The sequence below is a fragment of the Phalacrocorax carbo genome, chromosome 11, assembly GCF_963921805.1.
Source record: "Phalacrocorax carbo chromosome 11, bPhaCar2.1, whole genome shotgun sequence".
Classification (NCBI taxonomy): domain Eukaryota; kingdom Metazoa; phylum Chordata; class Aves; order Suliformes; family Phalacrocoracidae; genus Phalacrocorax; species Phalacrocorax carbo.
Window position 1 is genome coordinate 18,043,063 of NC_087523.1, and position 19,534 is coordinate 18,062,596.

General features: G+C 36.2%; 1 protein-coding gene across 2 annotated transcripts in view; it reads right to left on the reverse strand.

Moving 5' to 3' along the window:
* The window catches only part of THOC2 (THO complex subunit 2), a 55,818-nt gene that overhangs the window by 12,246 nt on the left and 24,038 nt on the right, over positions 1-19,534 (reverse strand). The window contains exons 13-32 of one of the 2 annotated variants that reach the window (XM_064463297.1): positions 18,261-18,302; positions 17,531-17,572; positions 16,046-16,176; positions 15,857-15,958; positions 14,544-14,628; positions 13,511-13,604; positions 12,943-13,023; positions 12,563-12,659; positions 10,627-10,744; positions 9,726-9,905; positions 8,906-9,070; positions 7,972-8,247; positions 7,379-7,520; positions 4,786-4,943; positions 3,308-3,436; positions 2,650-2,781; positions 2,382-2,566; positions 1,448-1,632; positions 1,024-1,126; positions 210-646 (exon numbers count right to left, since the gene is read on the reverse strand). In XM_064463297.1, the coding sequence (XP_064319367.1) occupies positions 210-646; positions 1,024-1,126; positions 1,448-1,632; positions 2,382-2,566; positions 2,650-2,781; positions 3,308-3,436; positions 4,786-4,943; positions 7,379-7,520; positions 7,972-8,247; positions 8,906-9,070; positions 9,726-9,905; positions 10,627-10,744; positions 12,563-12,659; positions 12,943-13,023; positions 13,511-13,604; positions 14,544-14,628; positions 15,857-15,958; positions 16,046-16,176; positions 17,531-17,572; positions 18,261-18,302 (2,884 nt within the window). The remainder of the gene's footprint in view (positions 1-209; positions 647-1,023; positions 1,127-1,447; positions 1,633-2,381; positions 2,567-2,649; positions 2,782-3,307; positions 3,437-4,785; positions 4,944-7,378; positions 7,521-7,971; positions 8,248-8,905; positions 9,071-9,725; positions 9,906-10,626; positions 10,745-12,562; positions 12,660-12,942; positions 13,024-13,510; positions 13,605-14,543; positions 14,629-15,856; positions 15,959-16,045; positions 16,177-17,530; positions 17,573-18,260; positions 18,303-19,534) is intronic. The other variant, XM_064463298.1, reaches the window with a different exon arrangement.

Consider the following 19,534-nt stretch of genomic DNA (forward strand, 5'->3'; position numbering starts at 1 on the left):
AGTTCACACATTCACAGAGTTCGCCTTTTGGAGACATACTGACTATCTACTTCAGGCACGAAAAACTATTTAGAAGCCAGTGCCAAAATGCTAGCTATTAGGTAGCAATTCTTTCTCACCATCTCTAGAATTTTTGGACAGTCAGTGATCTTCCAGTGACACGTTCTCTTTTTCTAGACAAGAACAGAAATTAAAATATGCAAACTTACCCCTTTCAGATTCTGATGTTTCTGATCGGGGAACAGGTGACTTCAAGGACCCAGCTACTGGCATCTTTTCTCCTCCTTTAGCATTTTCCTTGGATTTCATTTCCTTCGCTACATCTCTTTCTCTGGACGGCTCCTTTTCTCGCTCCTTTTCTGCGGTTGACTTGGACTCAACGATGGTAACAACCGTCTTGGACTTTTCTTCTTTTGAAGCTTTTTCTTCTTTCTTGACTTTTTCCTTCTCTTTGTCAGATTTTGGTGTTTTCTCCTTGATCTCTCTTGCCTTATCATCTTTATTTGCCCGTTCTTCCTTTGGTTTATCTTTCCCATCCTTCCCAAGTGCCTTCATCTCTGGAACGGCAGCTGGAGTCTTGTCTTTCTTTTCTTTATCTTTTTCCTTCCCACTTTTTTCTTTATCATCTTTCTCTTTAATAATTTTGCTGCATCAAAAATAAAAAGGCCAATTAGTACGTGTACAAAACCAGCTATAGTTTTATCACAGAAGTTCTACTTCTGATGGTTTGATAGAACCTCCTGAAGCAGTAACTGTCAGATTTGCTGTCTCTATCAGGACAGCAACAAGCAAACGTTCTCATTTGTTTTATCTTTATGTAGCTAAAGCAGAATGCATTTAACAACAGTGTCAGATCAGTACAGCTGTGTGTTTTGGAATAAATCTGATTTATTAAACTCTGCAGAAATGGAAACTGTGTATATGGAAATTGAAAGTAAAGAAGAAAAGGCAGGTCAATTTCAAGTATGATTCTATGGTTTGGAAGGAAGAAAATAGAGAATATCAAAGAGTAGTTTTTCTCACCTATTAGAAGCACTGTTTCCATTGCTTGTTGTCACCTTCGGTGTAGCATTGACAGCTTTATTAATAACTTTCACCACACCCTGAGACTTCTCCTTCAGTTTCTCTGTTTTTTTTTTTTAAAAAAAAAGATAACAGCTTTATTTCAACAACTTAATATACATCCTACTGGTTAAAATAAAACAGGTACCCAAGCATATTCACATAAGATCAGGTGTAGCTAACAGTTAAAATAGGTAAATTACATGCAGAACACCCTCTCCCAAAACCAACTAAAAATAAGGAACACACACTGACCCTACTGAGCATAGCATTTAGATTTTTTCCTTTCAGTTTAATGAGCCAGATTTTGAGAGAGTAGCCTGTCACGTCAGAAAAATTCTACTTTAAAAATAAATAAATAAATAATCATCATAAGTTTGTTTACCAGTCTCCTCAGTAGTGCCTTCTTCCAGTCTGACTGTATTTAGTGTGAGAGATGTAGGCATCCCAGCACCACCTGGCCCATTTTGTACTGTTGCAGCTACAGCATTCCTGGCAGGTGGGTCTTTGTGATGGAATTCATTTTCAGGTATCATGAAAGGCTTCCTACTTTTCAACTGCCCAGAATAGCTGCAAGTCGCACAGATTGTTAAATATGCACAAACATAAAGCAAAACATGGGTTGAATTTAAACGAGGATCTAATCTAACAGTTCATCTGTTATTTATGTCAGTTTTTCCCAACTGATACGCATTTTCTTTCCCCTTTATCGATGAGCTCAAAAGAAAAAAAAAAAAGCAAAGCAAAGCAACAAACCACTAGACACAAAAGAAGCCCTACCACCACACCCTCTTCACCACAACCACACATACACACACCTGCTAAACACACAGAAGAAACAACCTACTGACAAAACTTAAAACTGTTAGGGCAACCTGAATTGCCCCTCAAGCACAAGTGGATGATTCTGCATTCGTCACAGAAAGATGCAAAACATAACTAAGCATTTTAGTTTGGCACTTTAGAATCGTATAAACATCCAAAATCTAAGTGTTCTTGCATCAACAGCCCTTGGCTTTCTTCATTTCGCACTCCCTCCTATCTACTTGCTACTATACTATTTCTCTAAAATTAAGCTGTGCTCTTGTGAGTGGAAATCTTTACTATTTAAAGTGTTTTACTAGAGTCTTGTAAAGGAAATTAGTGATCATCCAGCACAAAATGAATGTTTTCATTCACACTGCCAGCCCTGAGATGCAGGATAGCAAAATCTTCTGTGATAAGGCAAAAATCAAATGTTAGGATTGTAACAGTTCCAAGTCTTTAGAAGCCTTTCATGATCCACTTTTAACCACTTTCTTAAAGTAAGGTGTTGTTACCCCATAGCCAATGCATATAGATCAGGTCTCTTCTCTTTCTCTTCCTGACAGATCTTATGTACTCTTCTTTCCAAGGCTTGGCCCAGGTTCAGCACTTTTGGATACCACGGAAGGATTTTGGTCAGCACAATCAGGATATTTCTGATATGTGTATATTCACCTGTTTCAAGGCAGTGCACAGAAGCCTAGAACACAAATGAAATCTAATGAAGTTGAGTTTTTTATTAAACCTTCCAAAAAACATACATTTTTCAGCATCTTTATTTACCTTAGTTAACTTATAGTGCCATTTGTGTACCACATGTCTGAAATTCTCATAATCCAATTGATCAGCTTTATTTCCACCATCAAATCCAGTTGCCCGTAATATAGTTAGGAAGCCTGGATAGTTGCCACATTCCTACATATACATAAAAGAAACAAAAGAAAAAAAATGTGTCTTTTTCAGGAAGCATAAAACCAATCATTCTACAAAAGTTAATATGATAACTGAAGCACTTTTTCACTGATTCTGCTAAAGACTAAGACACAATCACAATTTACAAGACTTACACAGATTTTTTTTAAAAGCTTATTTATATGAAAATCTTAATTGTGAGATAAAAGATTATTCATAATTTAATTAGCTTTTGCAAGTAGTATTATGAGTTTCTATATACTCCCTACATTACCTTCAAGACAAGCTATGAGAAAATCAGAAATATAAGATTTTTTTTAGCCACTAGATTTTAATAAAAGTAGTTTTGTGTAGTGTCAAAAAACTACATGAATTACAGAAACTCAATTCTAAGATTATGCCATCAGAAAAGTTAAATCACAGTGCTCTTAAATCTAATGATTTCACTAAATCCATTTTTATTGGGCTGAATAATCCAAGTGGCCGTTACATGTTCTCATGAGCAAACTCTTTTAATAATTTGACATACCTTTTCATATATGACTCTGTCACTGTGCCATCTAGTCACAGTCTCCAGCATACAGCATAAGAACCTGCCGTATCTACTAGCTTCATTTTCAGTGCAACTTGCAACTGTATATATAATATCAGAGAAAACCTGTGAACAGCAGTAATAAAAAGTTACAGTGACTTCACTGAATTGCAAAAGGAACAAGAACCAACAAGAAATTCAAATCTCTCTGATGTAGATGACCGTTAAGCTGGTTTCTAAATATAAAGATCTCTCATAAAATATTATCAGTTTGTTTTCAAGACTTCATTACCTAACTGCTGGTCCTTCATACTTAGCCCAGAACCTAAGCACTGCATATAGCTGCTGCTGACACACAGTTTTCCATAGTTGAAGTGTGTCTTAATTTGAAAACAGAAGAGTTATATGCCAATGAATAATTTATTTAAACAGGCAGAAGTAAAAACCTAGCCAAGCCGATGTGAAAGCCTTTTTTTCCTGGCCTGCACAGGTTCATCAGGTAGGCTCATGCAGTTGCCTACTTTTGTCACCTAGAACATGGACTAGATATTTCAGTAAGAATGCTCTTTTGAACCCATGAAATCAAAGCAAATACCTACTTCAAATGTCTCATCTCAAAGGAAACCAGACAATCTTGAGTGAATGTTCATACGGAAACAATCTTCACCATAATTTTTTACAATACAGCCCCATACACATCCTTTTAATCAAAGCTCATAGTCAAATCTGTTATAACTGTACAGATGATGCACTAACTTAATAATCTGACTCCTTACAGCAGTAAGTGGCAGAATGGTTCTGACACTCCAGAGCAGTACAGTCAGCTGGTACTGTTGGAGCTGAACGGATACTGCAAGATTCTTCTATGTTCTCCACCTTTTTCCTCCACAGGAGGAAAAGAATGGCTATATGAACAGTGACAGCGGTGTGAACAAATGCCTCCTCTTTGACCCAGAAAGTCAGGCTGCTACTGGTATCAAAAGTACTCCATGGGAGTCCCTTCCCACACCTCAGCACTGAGACAAGTTAGTCCACTGTCTATGGTGCCATTTGCCAGGGTCAGAAGGGTCCTACGGACACTGCTTGTGGGGGGGCAAGTATAAGGGAGTTGATACCAGAGCAGTAGGGAGCACACAGCTAAAATGGAGGGGTAGAGGCGGCTGTAGAAATCCAGACCACTGGAAGGCTGCAAAACCTGAAAGCAACTCCTATGACTGGCAATGGCCTCACTCTGAAACTCTAGTCTCATTAGCAGCATAAGCCAAAACTAAAACTTCTTTAAAATAAACACTAGGAAGCTCTAGGAAAACTTGGTTTGTACAATCTGAAGTACAAAATGGAACTTTGATTGTCACAGATTCTAGAATTAAACATAGGTAGTTAATTTGTTTACCTCTTTTGGAAGGAGGTGGGATATTAGTTTTGCATGCCCATAATAATAAAGTACATACACACGCACAGTTCTAGCTACTTACTCTGTCATAGCAGAGAAGCGTGGAAAAGTTGGGTGTTTTCTGCTGATGCACCAGTTCTACAAAGTGAGCACAATAAACTGCATCGATTGCCGAAAAAATGCATCGAGGAAATATACATAACTGCAAAAACTTTGTGATAGTCTCATTTTTGGTAGACTCTTCAAAAACAAAGAAGTTGAGAGAAAAAAGAAAAAGAAGAAAGTTAATGGGCTAACACTCAACTACTTTCTTCCCAAGAAGTTCTGTATCACACATCCATGTTCTTGAGTTTGTACATTAGGCCACTTGTATTCCAGACTATCTTTGGCACTGCTCAGAAAAAGTCAAAATAAGCGTAACTTTGAGGATGGGAGGGAGGGCAGGAGGGTGGTTGTAGCAAATCTTTATTTTTTATTGGGAAATTTCTTCTATTACACAATGCGGGGAGGGAAATGGGCTCAGAAAAAAACTTTGGCAAACTTATCCAACTGCTCATATTCTGCCTATCAGTGAAAGGAACACCTTCTGCTATTTCTCTAGAATACTTGTATTCTTTCTAGATGGGGCTGACTTTCAGCTTGGTTTCCTTAGAAATGGAAGAACATGCTGGCTGTATACAATCCCTTCACAATGATTTTTCCAATCAACGAAACAATTATAGGAATTTAAATAGAGGAACAGTCTTTGGTAAACCACCATCCCAATACACACACATTTTGTGGAGGTTTCATTCTACCACTGAGTGCAGAACTGCACACTGCATTGTACGCTCAACAGTTACCTGTTCCGTATGACCAGCCACTGGTTGGTCAACACAACAGCCAAACACATACCCAAACTGGTCCCGTGGCAGGCCTTGCCCAGTTAACAAGGAGCATAAAAACAAGTTGGGAGGTATGTACAGCACAAAAGGAAGTTAGGAAGAAAACAAATGTGGATGAAAGCACTGAACTCAAGAATGCAAAGGGATGCCTTCAGAGGAAGAACAGTCACAATCATCAGGAGGGCAGCTGGTGTTTCTGCACTGGGATTCTTGCACAGGCTACAGGGCCCAAGCCATAAGACCCAGGATTTACTTGCTTCAATTCTGTGATGCTCATGGAATAAAGTTTGTTCAAGAAAGGACTGTCAGCTTTTACTTAACTAAAAATTTTATCTTGATTTTATTTAATTTCAGTATCTACCCCTCAAAGGTTATAACAAGCCTTTGACACTAAAAAAAACCCAAGGGAATCACAGCTCATAGATTAACCAAGTGTGTAAGTTTTACTTCAAAAGTGTAAAGCCAGTCAGAATAGCTAGTTTCCAATTGTTAAAATGATCAGTCTGTTTATTCTGCCAAAAATTAACCTACTCTTAATGATATAAGCACTCTATCAAAAGTATCTAGAGAGTCTTTTTTTTTAAAAAGTAATAATTTAAAAAAAAATACTACTACAGTGGATGCGCTGTTCAATTTCCACATATAACACAATTACAGATAATTTCTTTCAATGGGGAAATTGCTGAAAAAGTTAAGTTTGTCTCCGGATGTAATGCTGGGAAACTTTTTGCAGCTGAAGTCTGAGCACTCAAAAGCCAACATTAAGCTACTCCCTGTACCACACAAATGCCTGTATTATTAAGAGTACATGTTTATATACAGATCATACCTACACAAACAGTTTCCTACACACTTTTGGGTGCTTCCTTAAACAAACAAATTTATCAGTGGGCTCTAGACCAAGCTTCAGTCAGGTAGTAATTTTTCAACCAGTAATTTCACGTAGCTAATTAGCTGTCTGTGGCAATACATTAAATATTTATAGGGAATAAAGTTTCTTGATTTAACTGTCAATGTTTCTTCATTGAATCAGTTGGGTGTATCTTACATGAGTCGGACAATAAAACGCTTTTCCACTGGATTATGCTAGGCTCCTTGGGACAGGCGAACAACTACTTCGACTTAAAACAAAGTTCTTCCAGAGAAGAAAACTGACCAGAAAAAAACATTTCAGATTAACCATACTAGCAGAGTTCACAATCAATATGAAACATTACAGAGAAAAGTTTGTTCTGCCTCCTGCATATCTGCCATATGAAACATTTGCATGCTGTTTTATTTCGTGGTGCTGTTAGGCTGGCACAATACTATCTTGTCGTTTGAACAGAGTTTATGTTACCGCCCAAATACTGGCATATTGCTCCTAATCACAGGACTCAAAGTAAGTTAACTCATACCACTCACTGAGAGTTTACATGCCTATTTCTTGCAATGTAGCAATTATCCTACCTTAGCAGCATTCTAACTGCAGTGAATAAGTGCAAGCCATCTTGCAATTACAACTTTCCACTGAATTGGTCAATCCCTTATTTATTTTCTAAATTAGCGCAATATTCAAAAGGTCTTGACATTGCAAGAAACAAACAGAACATCTCCCTGAATACCAACTACTCGGCATTTGCAAAGACACATTACATTCTCATTAAAAGTTTACCTTGCTAACAGACCTCAACACAGAAAGAGAACAAATTTTAAATCAACATGAAGAGTATTAGTGCAAGCTCAACTTTTAGCTCTGGGGACAGTGATGACTACAGAAACATACAGAGTGTTTCCCCTACACACACTTACTTGCCAGAAGCCAGTTATCCTTCTCTAGTTTCAGCCTCTGTAGAACCCGCTGCACATGCTCCAACTGCTTCTTCTCCTCTTCAAGGAGCTTGTCCTGAAGAGCTGTGCAACGTTCTTTTTCTTTTTTCTTTTTATTTGGAGGCTATAAAGTGTCAATGCAACTTACTTAGTGTTATACTAACACTTGCTATAGATTGAGCAATTAAATTCCTAATCATGCTAAAGAATACTTGAACAGCTTTCTATTTCACTAAATAATGGTCTGCTCTAGTAACCAACTGATTTTATGAACACTGGCTGACTGAAGTTAAGACAAAAGCAAAGGGTTGAACTGCAGGTATAGGTGTCAAAGATTGCTTTCTGAAACAGAGGTTTTCCAGTAATTTTCACTTAGTGAAGTCACTGGTACTTTTAATGCGGGAATTATAAAAAATAGAGTCAATCCAAATTACGTGAATGTGACAAGCCAGAATGAATGAATCAGCTGACAAAACCTAAGAAGACCTAAGTGACCTTAATATAAGATATCGCAACAGAAAAAAAATCTTTCAAGGTTAGAAAGTGTAAAGAGGACCATAATTATATAAACATACCATTTCCTGATTGTCATCTATGGCTTTCATCTGGACTTTAAGTTTATTGACTTCTCTGTCATAGCTACTATGTGGGACGGCAAGGTCATACATTGTCAAAGACCAGAACGTAGCATAAAACTGAGGACTGATGTCATCCCAAACCTTGGGAAGGTGCAGAGAAATCACAGCATCATGGACAGGAGCCATCACCAGCTCACACGATGTAATGTATTTGTGAACTTTGTGCTGCTGTTTATTTCCCTTCTCAGCTTTTTTTAGTTCATCATACTTTGACTGTGGATTAAAAAAAAAAATGAAACGAAGAATTTGTAATCTTTGTACACAATGTAATTTAAGTTCTCAAAAACCTTTCTATATAAGAAGCTTTTACACACATGAAGTGTCATTTATGTACATAAAGCACTGAAGATCATCATACAGAACTTTTAGTATTCACCCATATTGGATGGATTTACCTTTCTTCACAGATGCTGCTACCTGTTGTTATAGTAACACATTATACTACACCAAGTAAAAACTGCTCTCGGTATTTTAACATCTTAGATGCGGGAACAAGTTTATTTCTGACACTTCCTGAGATACCACACCTTTTGGCAGCTGCAACATTCTCCTCCACAGAAAAAAATCCATATGTAACATCCACAGAGAAACTTATACATTGCGGGGAAGGGGGAGGGAGAGAACTCCCACATCAGAGGAGATGACTTCATTAGCTACAACTTCTGTCAGTTGTGTGAAAGCTGACACATGGGCCATATTTTCCATGAAGATAAAGGATAACCTGTTGCAGTTCACAGCTTCTCCTTCTACCTCTCCTCATACAGCTTCTGCAAGTTTTATTTAGCAAGCTTAAGCTACCAGGAACATAACACATATATTGATAACATGTAATATAGCAGCACTAAAAGGCAAACAGAAGAGTTCTACTTACTGAAATATGGTGTGCATACATGGGTCTTGAGAGGAAAAATGCAGCATCATGAGGTGTGTGAAATTCATTACAGAGAACATCAATAGAAGGCACTCGCTTAATGTAATCCTCTGTGCTTAGATTGGATGCTAAAAACCCACCAAATTGTACCAGGGTGTCATGGCACTACATGTGAAAGATAAAAAGTTAGCAAACAGTATTATTTTGTTCAAAAGTGAAGTTACGGAGAGCTTGAAAGCTTGCTGCTCCCCCCCCCCCCCCCCCAATCATATAAAGTTAACAACACATATTACAGCAAGATTTTTCTCATGGGGGAAGAGATTTTTCCATGCCACATACTTCTGTCACTCAACACTGACTCAACTCTAGCTGCACATTTAACAAAAAGAAAAAAATCTAACAAAAGCCAGCAGAACTGTAAGAGCAGAACTGTAAGAGCATTATGTTCTATCAGAATGAAATTTAAATAGTTCCTACTGCCTAAGGCAGCAAAAGAACTCAAGCTGCTTTAAAGAAAGAAGAAAGTTCCTCTAACAAAGTAAGATCAGAAGAAAATAACATCTGACTTAAGAACTTAGCTTTTTATGACAAAGGATGTTTTAATCTTTCACTCAGAAGTCACTTGTCAATATATTTAATACACCCATATATTTTAATGAGATCACTGCAACTGATTTTGAAAATCTTATATATTCACATTCATTGTGCTGAATTCTTATACATCCTTATTTATGTGCTGAAGCCTTACATACTGTGCTGATATACTAGTAGTTACCAAAGAAAAGGAGGGGTTCTTTTAAATACAAGTGTTTTTACTTGCCTGATCATACAGTTTTCCCACCAGCTTCAGATGTTTTTCCCCTCCCTCTTGAAAGATCACACCATTTCTCTGTTGAGCCATAAGCAGGCACAGTGGAAGGGCAAGATCATGGTCCAATAATGCATCTTTCAACCTCTGAGAAGATTTTTTTGTATTCCTGATTTGGCCGAAGTATCCACCCTGCATAGTACAGAAAGAGCACCCAAGTTTGGAATCCATGGAATGAAAACCATGTGTGCTTCTGAGTGCAGAAACAATGATGAATTAACATTAATACAGTTCCTTGTCCATCAGTAAAACACGATCCTCTGGATCCTGCACTGCAATGTAGGTACATAAGACTCAGAAACTAACTAGTCTTGCATTCTATTAATTAGTCTTTCACACAGTAAGCAGAGTGGCATTTCAGATCAGGCATCACAACACTGTAGTTTAGACCTAGGTCTGCTGTGATCTGCTCAAAGTCTCTCCTCTGTTCAGTACAGGAATTTCAGTTTCTAGTTCCAATTACTGCTATTCAACTCCCTAGAGAGTTGAGCCTAGGTCAGGCTCAGCTAGGTCTTGATGTCAAAGTTGCAACAGCTTTAGCTGCTAGCCCCAGAGCAGGGCAAAAGCAGCAGGACTGCACAATGTCCAAGCTCACTGACTGCTATAAGTTGCAGGCCTGTCATATAACACTGGATAATGAAGGCTGCTTTGTTAATATGAGATGCTGTAAAGCACAACAATTAAGTCTCATTGTCGTGGCTGCCTGTCTGCAATGCTTGTAAGTTCAATGAAGCTCTCTGATGAAAGCAGTAAAACCTCCCTCAGCTATGCTGCCAGAGTTCACGAATCAGAGCCTTTAGAAACACCGTTAATAAGCAATAGCTATTATTAATTAAACTTAACAGGAACGCACCTCAGCTTTTAGTTGTTCTCCACCAGTCATGGCTTCCAATTGTTCCATTGTCATTTCTTCTGTAATTTCTATCCCTGCCATTTTCTGTACTACCTCTTTTAAAATAAGCAAATCAAAGCTGCACAGAAAACAGAAAAGTGGAGTAAAAACAAGAAAATTTGTTTAAGAAATGGAAGCTGTGACATTCAATACAGAGTACAAAGCAACACTATGATTCACGTTAAAACAAATAACATTTTAGTTTTTGAAGAAGAACTAGTACGCTGAGCGCACAAGGATTTCTTCATTGCACGAAAAAAGTACTTAAAAGCAGCGCAGGCATTCAACAGCTGGATTTCAGAACCTCTTCAGAAAAATTTCCTTGTTTTTGAAACTAATAGTAAGTGTGGTGCTATTAACTTCTAAGTATTAACAAATTAATCATAAAGCTTATTTCTCCATTTTGTTGTTTTACGTGCTTCGTACTGTATATATACAGTTGTTTCATGAACATGGAGTATGTTAAATTTTATTACAAATTCCTAGAATAGTACACAGCCTTAGAAATTTACTGGCAAAATTAGTCTGGAAAGGTTATTTGGAACACTGAAAACATTTTTCACTTAAAACGCAGAACATACAACACAATCCAATAATCATCCTGTCCAGAGACTAGGCTTTACTTCCTGCTCTGACTTCTATAAAAGCAATGACTTCTCCTCAACAGAAGTATAGTAAATTGTATCACGATCATTCAAATCAGCAATATTTCTAGTAACTTCAGAAATTTGTGTAACCTACTTGTAAGGTTGACCCATGCCCTCCAAACCAAAGTTTTATATTTAAGTAATTCATATTGGTTATATTTTTGTTTGCTGTTCCAACCGTATGTTTTTTGCCTAGGAACTATGCAATACCAGCATACTCTCCAATTCAAATACTTGAATACCCCAGTCCTATGGAACTAGTCACAGTGGTAAATCCATTTTATTTCTACGATCCCAAATACTAAGCTGAACGTTAAAAATTTTTTTTTTTCTAAATACTTAAAGTCTTTATACTTACTTCTGGGGAAAGACAAGAAACATTACTTACCATTCCTCTGTAGCGCAATGTGATTGTACCACCATCACAATACAAAACAAATTGGGGACAGGGGAGCACATGAGACTGAGTGTCTACGTTGCAGGGAAGGGAAGAAACTAAATTTCTCAACATAAATACCCTAAAATAACACGCTCTGTTATCTCCATTGGTAAGCTGTCTTTCAGTAAGCATATGGGGGTTCATAATAGAAAAAGTTGATACTCACCTATGTGATAAAAATAACACATTAAAATTAAATAAATGAAAATATAATACTAAGTGATGATGACAATGGAAGGGCAAAAGGAAAAGGAAGGTTCTAATTGCAAACCTTGGTTAAAAAATTTGAGTTATGATTAATATTGACGTATCAAGAAGCAATTCAACTGCCATTAAATAAATTGAACAAAGTATTAAAAATAATACTAAAACATTAAGAGACATTCATCCCTACAGAGAATACATTGTGAGAAAAAAAAAACCAAACAAACAACTGAAACTGTAATAGTCACACCCTTTTATACCACAGATAGTTATTTTTTAAATAACATACAACAATTTCTATGAGAACATTACAGACCAGCAGGTTTTTTTCCTCTGTCTGGTTAGTCATTAAGAAAACTGTATTAAGATAAGTTACAGATGAAAAATCAGTACTTCAAAAATAATATGTCACAGCTATACAATAAGAGGAAAAATAATGTACTAAAGAGGATATTATTCTTTCTGCTATTTAATTTTCTCAACCTTCCTAGTATTACGGAGTTTTACCACTACTAGAATAACTACTACATTGAGCACCCATGTATCAAACACCCAAAAAACACAATATAAAAATTAACTTCATAAAGATCAGTTGTGCAAGACTTACCTTTTCCCAGCTTTCAGTTGGTTGGCTACATATTGAAGTAGACCAGCAAGTTCAATTGGGTATTTTCGGAAAACTGCACCACAAAAGCTAGCCAGACCTAAAACAAGGAGAAACAGCTGTGACTGCACCACCTGAGACACTGATCATTAAATAAGCATTAATGAAGTACATGCGAAAAGTCAGCAATATATGTGTTTTTGTAATACAAAAAACCCCAAATATTTTCCTACTGATTAAACTTACCAGCAATCTGTTTTGTTTAAAAAATTAGCCTGTACATCCAAGTGAAATATTCATCATAATGATCAGTTGTATGGTAGATCATAGGGAAGGTGAAGTATTTTAAATATTAATGTAATAAATAAAACAAGAATACTAACTCTGCAGCCAGCTTGAGATTGTTGTGTCATCATGCTTCATTCTCTCTTTCTCGGGGTTTGCCAGAGCTTCAATGATACAGTCTTTAGTGGCGTTAAAGAGAAAGTTCCGCCTCAATTTGTAAAGACAAGAGTTACACACACCTGTTTTTCAAGCTCCATAGTTTGTAATATATGGACATGATATGCAAGTATAGCAAGCAGGACATAGGGGATTCACTAACGTAGTTATGGAACTAAAAAAATAAAATAATGAAAAAACCCAGTAACTTAAAAAGCAGTATTCACTTTGCTATTTACAGGACAACTATGCCTTCAAGGAGAGAGTGAAAGTAGTAAAAAACCCCTTAAAAATAAAGTATAATTTTCATAGTGTGAAAGAACAAATAGAGAGGGTTCTGTAACCCACTAAGAGTGCAAAAGTATTTATAAAAATCACTAAAATTGCCAGCAAAAAGCACTAAGAATAGAAAACAACAGAAGATAATATTTAGTCACAGACAACAGATTTAATCTGGCTACAACTGCAACTTATCAGTAACTGGATGTATTGATTTACATAAAAGGATACATGCCAAGACATCATAGTTCAGCGAAGTGAGGTATTTCAGTGAATCAACCACCGGAGTTATTAAGTTATCATATTTTTGTATTTGTGATAAAATCTGAAAGTTACAAAAGACGTTCAGCTAAACAGGAACAGTATTTCTTATCTTTCACATAATAAGACAAGCATTGTTCAATGGTTTTGATTTAAAAACCTACATGAAACAACCTTTGAAATTAATTTTTCAGAATGCCCTAAACTACTTTCAAAGTAACATGTGATCTCATTAATTTATCTAATACCTTAGTGATATCAGAGACATTTTTTAGTGAATTGTTTTTACATGTTATCAATTATCAGAAAATAAAATCATGAGAACATTTCACTATTTTTCTAAGATTTCTTAAGAATCCTAAAGCTTAGCACTAAGTTTCTGTTGCTACTTACAAAAGACTTAAAAAAAAGAACCTAAGTCATTAAAGAATACGAGTAAACTGTATTAATCCAATTTAAGAATGTTCTCTCTAGTACAGGACGTGTGCACACGTGTCTACAGCAGTATTAATTTCTTCCAGTAAAATCTAAAAACTGGTAGATCAATAATCACAGGTCACATTTGTGAATAAGGTAGAGGTCCATCAACATACTTTTACATCTTGCAAGCATTCTGTAGCACCAAGTAATCTTAAAAATCCTCCCCAACTTCCTAGGTGTATTTCAGACTTCAAGGCTTTGTGTTTTCTTAAATTTGCATTCTGCATAACCCGATCAGCACATCCCTGTACATCTGAGACCCACCTTGGCTATCTCAAATTAAATACTTCAATCCTATAAATAAGTGGATGTAATTTTCTGTACAGTCTTGGTTATTCAAGAGCTGTTGTCATATTTAATATCTCAGACTTGTGCACTACTAGCAAATTACTGTATTTTTAAATTTGCATCCAAAGTAAGAAATAATGAAATTAGAACTGCTTTCTCACTAAGACAGCAGGTCCCTTCCCATACTTTAATATTGTTAGGATGAAACAGTATTCAAATACATGTAACTACATACGTAATCAAATAAAATTGTAGGATTGCTGTGGCTGAGCTTCCCAATTTGTCTTCCAGAGGGTTTCACATTTTCCTTAGTTAAACGCCTGTAAAATAGAACATATTTGATTGCAATAGACAAGCTAAAAGAATATTAAAATAACAAGTTAGTTACAGTGAAGAAAAGCATTTATTAGTTGCAGAGATTAAGTTCTCACTAGCAGCCGTGTTTTTAAGAAATCTAAGCATAGAAATATTACCCCTCTGGGAATCTGAAATTTATAATCCTCTAATGTGCAGACAGTGCAAACAAACCAGTTGTCCCTGTACTACTATGGACTGTATTCTAGTTCTGTGCTTTCAGAAGCTGTCAGTGGGACCAATACCACATATAAAAATAGCACGTGATGCTATTAAATTTCATTTAGCCACAGATCAGTCATTTTGCATTTGTTGCAATCGGTTAATTGAAAAGCAATATTAATTTCACTGTGCTACACTTCCACAGCATTCTCTACTGAAGATATGAGCTTAACATGAAACCTGAAGTCCACGCACACAAGTAAATCGTACACATAGCAATCTCAACAACTGACAGCAGCATGGCTCGTCCGCACAACGGAAATCCACCGTACAAGAGAAGGGACGTGAAGTTTGATGGTCTATGCTAGCCATGCAGCAAGTCAGAAGAGAATCAAAATCATTGTTTCTAGCTTTCACAGCTGCAAGTCCAAAGTCTTTTACCCAGTAACAATTATTCTGTCTTGCCTATGTAGAAAGGTTCTAATTATCCATGCTCTAAAACCATGTGTTTGCTTTTGGCAACAACAAATGGAAAACCCAAATCCCTGACAATGGTGTTGGAGACGTGTGAGGTAAATCTGAAATTGCTGTGAGCCCACTAGAAGATGAGAATGAGTCATTCCATTCAATCCAACTTACTGCCCTACTTGCAAAGCCAGAGAAATTGTGACAAGATTTTTGAGACACTTCACATTAAGGAGTCTCCACACCTGGAGAAAATACATTGCACTCTGCAATTTGCATAAGCAAAGCAATTTATCAAACAAGAGCATACCCATGGAAGAGGTTTTAAATAATTTAATGGGACATTTTTTAACAGATGAAATACCCTTCTTGGTGACAAATTTGTCTGTATTCTCTTATTTGACAGTTTTAATCACAGTACAGGATATACTTCATGAACAAGGATTATCAGTGAAATTATTGAGTCATTAGAAATAGAATGTATTTGTCGAGTTCTTTTTCTTCAGTTGGTGACATGCAATACATTGTATCACAGTTGATAATCGTTTATGGAATTAGACAACTTACTTCATGATATATTTGGCTCGGTCTATGGTCTGAGCTTTAACTTTCACTAGAAGTGGGTGACTATTGTATGTTTCATTCTTCCATTGCCCATAAAGACGGTACCTTGAAAGATTATAAAGGAAAACTATTTTTAGTACTGACAATTCAAAAGACCACTTCCAATGAATGGAAACAAGTTATTCTACTTACCGGTACTGGTATGGAAAAGTTTTGAACATCCCCCATAATTCTTCAGACATGCATGCATTGCAGTCCATCAGAGAGAGAGAGGGAAGCAAGACTTGGTCGGTAATACTCAACAAACAGCTAAACAGTATCTCCTGAGATAAAGAAAAAAAAAAAACAAACAAACAACAAACCTTGAGGTAACTATCAAGCAAGTCCATCAGAAGCAATGCAATGTATGCTGTGCAGATAGGCAAATAGAATGTTGACAGTATATATGGCCCATAAATTATCTAATAAAAGATTTATGATGGTAGATATTTTTCAGTCCCTTTTAGATTTGTTTGGTTTTGTTTAGGAAGTCTTAATCTTGTGGCAAACTTGTATTTTATCAGTCTACTAACGCGTAATTTGTGCCTATGTAAGATATTTGAACAAAGCTGCTGAAGTTTTCAGCAAGTGGCACTTGTATTTTCAAATCAGATAAGTCATTAAAAATGGATATACTGTGGGCTTACTCAAAGAGCAACCCGGAAAAAAACAGATTTTGGCAACTGCTTTCAACATATTAAGGTATTCCTTGCCACTACTTCAACTTTCAACATTCCAGATTAAAAACCCGAAGGCGTTATACCTGTTCCCGTGGCAGAGTACCAGTTTCCATGTTATCGGCATCCTATCCTCACCCTTTCTTAAACATTTCTCTTTGCCATTGAGCTGTTAGAATAATGATAGCAGGGAAAAAAAAACCACACACACCACACCAATTAAAAAAACCCCACCCACAAACACACACCACACCCCCAAAAAAACCAGAAGCGGCTAATTTTCTCTGTAGTGACTCAGAACTCTGGAAATCATGACAAGTGGGAAACAGGAGTAATAAATAGTAATGAAGTAATACTGACAAGTGTGCAAACTTCATATTGAAAACTCTCCTGTTGATTTAAGAAAAAAAAAAAGAACAACTTGTATTTTAAATTAGCTCTCAACTGGACACTTGGGTTTCATTGTGACCCATCTTGATAATTCAATAAATTAGAAAATGTAGAAAGAAATAAATTAGCCAATAAAGAAAAAATAGCCATTGTACTATTAAACACCTCCCCTGCTTCAATTTCTCTTTTTCTCTACGCTTTTCCCAAGTAATTGCTTTAAGATACAAGGTGCCACCATGAAAAGTGTATTTAGAGAATAAATAGCTGGAAGTACTCCAGCTGATTCTGAGCAAATACAAAGTAGAATGCTCAGGACTAAAACTAAAATATTAGGTATGAGGAATGCAGGAGAGAGGAGGGGAAAAAAAAAAAAAAAACAGGAGGACAGGCATATAAAAAACCCCCAAACCTGTGACTGGCTCAAACTTGCCTATAAAAATCAAGACAAGGCTGTAATGTACATTTGTTAAAGCATAAAACTCTACAGAGAAAGAAGAGTTGTACAGTTACTAAAACTTTGGTCTCAATTACAATCTCACATAAAAACACCTTCCTCCAAAAATATACTCACCATTTTCTCTTTATCTTCTTGTTTGCTTCCATCAGACTGAAACTATAATAAAGACAATCATGTTAATTGTAGCATAATTTACATAACAGTTACAGTTTCAGAACAAGGCTACATCAGCAAAAGCGTAAACCTGAAGGACGATTTTCCAGATCTATGGGCATTAAAATGTTTTTGAAGAGAAATTCAAATGCATAGGTGAAATGCATTGCCTGCATATATAGGGGCTTTGTATACTTTTGTTCAAAAAGAGGCATTAACTAAGATATCAAGGAAACTTACTATTATATATGAAATATCGAACTTTCTTACTGGAGAGAAGGGGGAAAAAAAAATGCCCTAAGCATTCACCTTCTACCTAAAAGCACCCAGGACTTCCAACCCAATTATCAACAACCACAGATTATTTTCCCCATCTTTCTCTCACAATAATACCTTCTTAAGCTTTTAGTCTTCATTATTAAATTACTTTCTTTTCTCTCTTCTTGTTCCACTCACCATGAAAAGCATATTAAGCTATCACACCAGTAAGTGCACAATTATTGTACAGGTACACCTGAGCATGAAAACTGCAGTGCAACGTTAGTAGTCTACCTTTTAAACTACTGTATGGGTTAACTTTCAGTCAAAATCACCTCCAATTATAAGTATTTCTACTGTGTGTTAAATGTAGTTTCATAACTAGGACATGCTGATAGCAATAGTGCATTAAGAATAACTTTCCCTATGTTACCTTAACCACTCTGTCACTGACGAATTTCTTCATAGTTCCAACCTAGAGCAAATAGCTAAGATGTTGCTCATTCTTGTGAGAAACACGTTAAACTTCTACATATTTACAGTAAAACTGCACGACAGATTCCTGTAACAAGAAATCTCCATTCTACTGTAGGTATCCACAGAAACAAGGCCTTTCTCACAAACCTTCAGTACTGGAACTTAATTGCAAAGCATTCCTAATAAGCTGCTGACAGCAGTGAAATAAATTACTCCCTTGAAATTATAATTTCCAAATTAACTGCGTTGTCAGTGCAACATAGCATATCACTCTGATATTGGACTTCTCACAGGCCATCAAGCCACAAGCACGCTATAAAGCAAGAGTATTAACCACTGGGAAATCTTGTCATTCTGGATAAGATGATGCTGAGAAATACCTCCTGCAAAGATACAGAAGTAGGGGAAGATGGAAATGCTTTAAGTTTCCATGATTTTTGCAGAGACTACTTGGAACCCAAACTTAGTGTAGCTTCTGTCACCCTACCGTTGCATCTTGGAACCTGATGAGAGCAACCTCTCTTGCCAAAAATCTGTTAAGTTAGACAAAAAGATCTTTAATTCCAAGAGCTACCTGTGTTGTTAGCTCTGCATCGTCAAGTACAGCTGGACATGAAAGCCTCCCCTCAGGTGGTACACAAATTTTGAACATTCCAATATTTGTTACTTGTAGTTCAAATTAAAAAATACTTGTAAGAAAAAAGTTACAAAACTGAAAATCTCTCCTCCACTACCATTGAGATCAACCAACCTCTCCAACTTTCTGTTGTAAATTAAAATAAAAAGCTAGGTAACAAAAATAAATAATCTTTAAGTTTGGGGATTGTTTGTTTTAATAATAATTATAATATAATTATATTGTAATTATATTAATTATATTATTTTCAAAAATATTTCAAAACCTACTAATTCCAAAGCCTCTCTGTGCTGCTACTTAAAAAAAAATTAAACTCTCTACTGTTGACTTGAAAAATAAAACAAAAACTGGTAGTCAAATAGCAAGTTGCCAGAAAAGTAGCAAAAGAAATCACTAGTCCCAGTCTGAGCTACTGAGTACTTTCCAAGAGAGTTCAGAATATAAATGTACCTTGTAGCCTTTTAAAACAGGTCATATTACCAATCTTTCACGATATACCTGGTAAAGATATGGTCAAAAGACAACAACAAGTCTCAAGACGCCATTTTATTTCTCAAGTTGCTGACTTGATGCTTTAGAGGGTGTTTTAGATC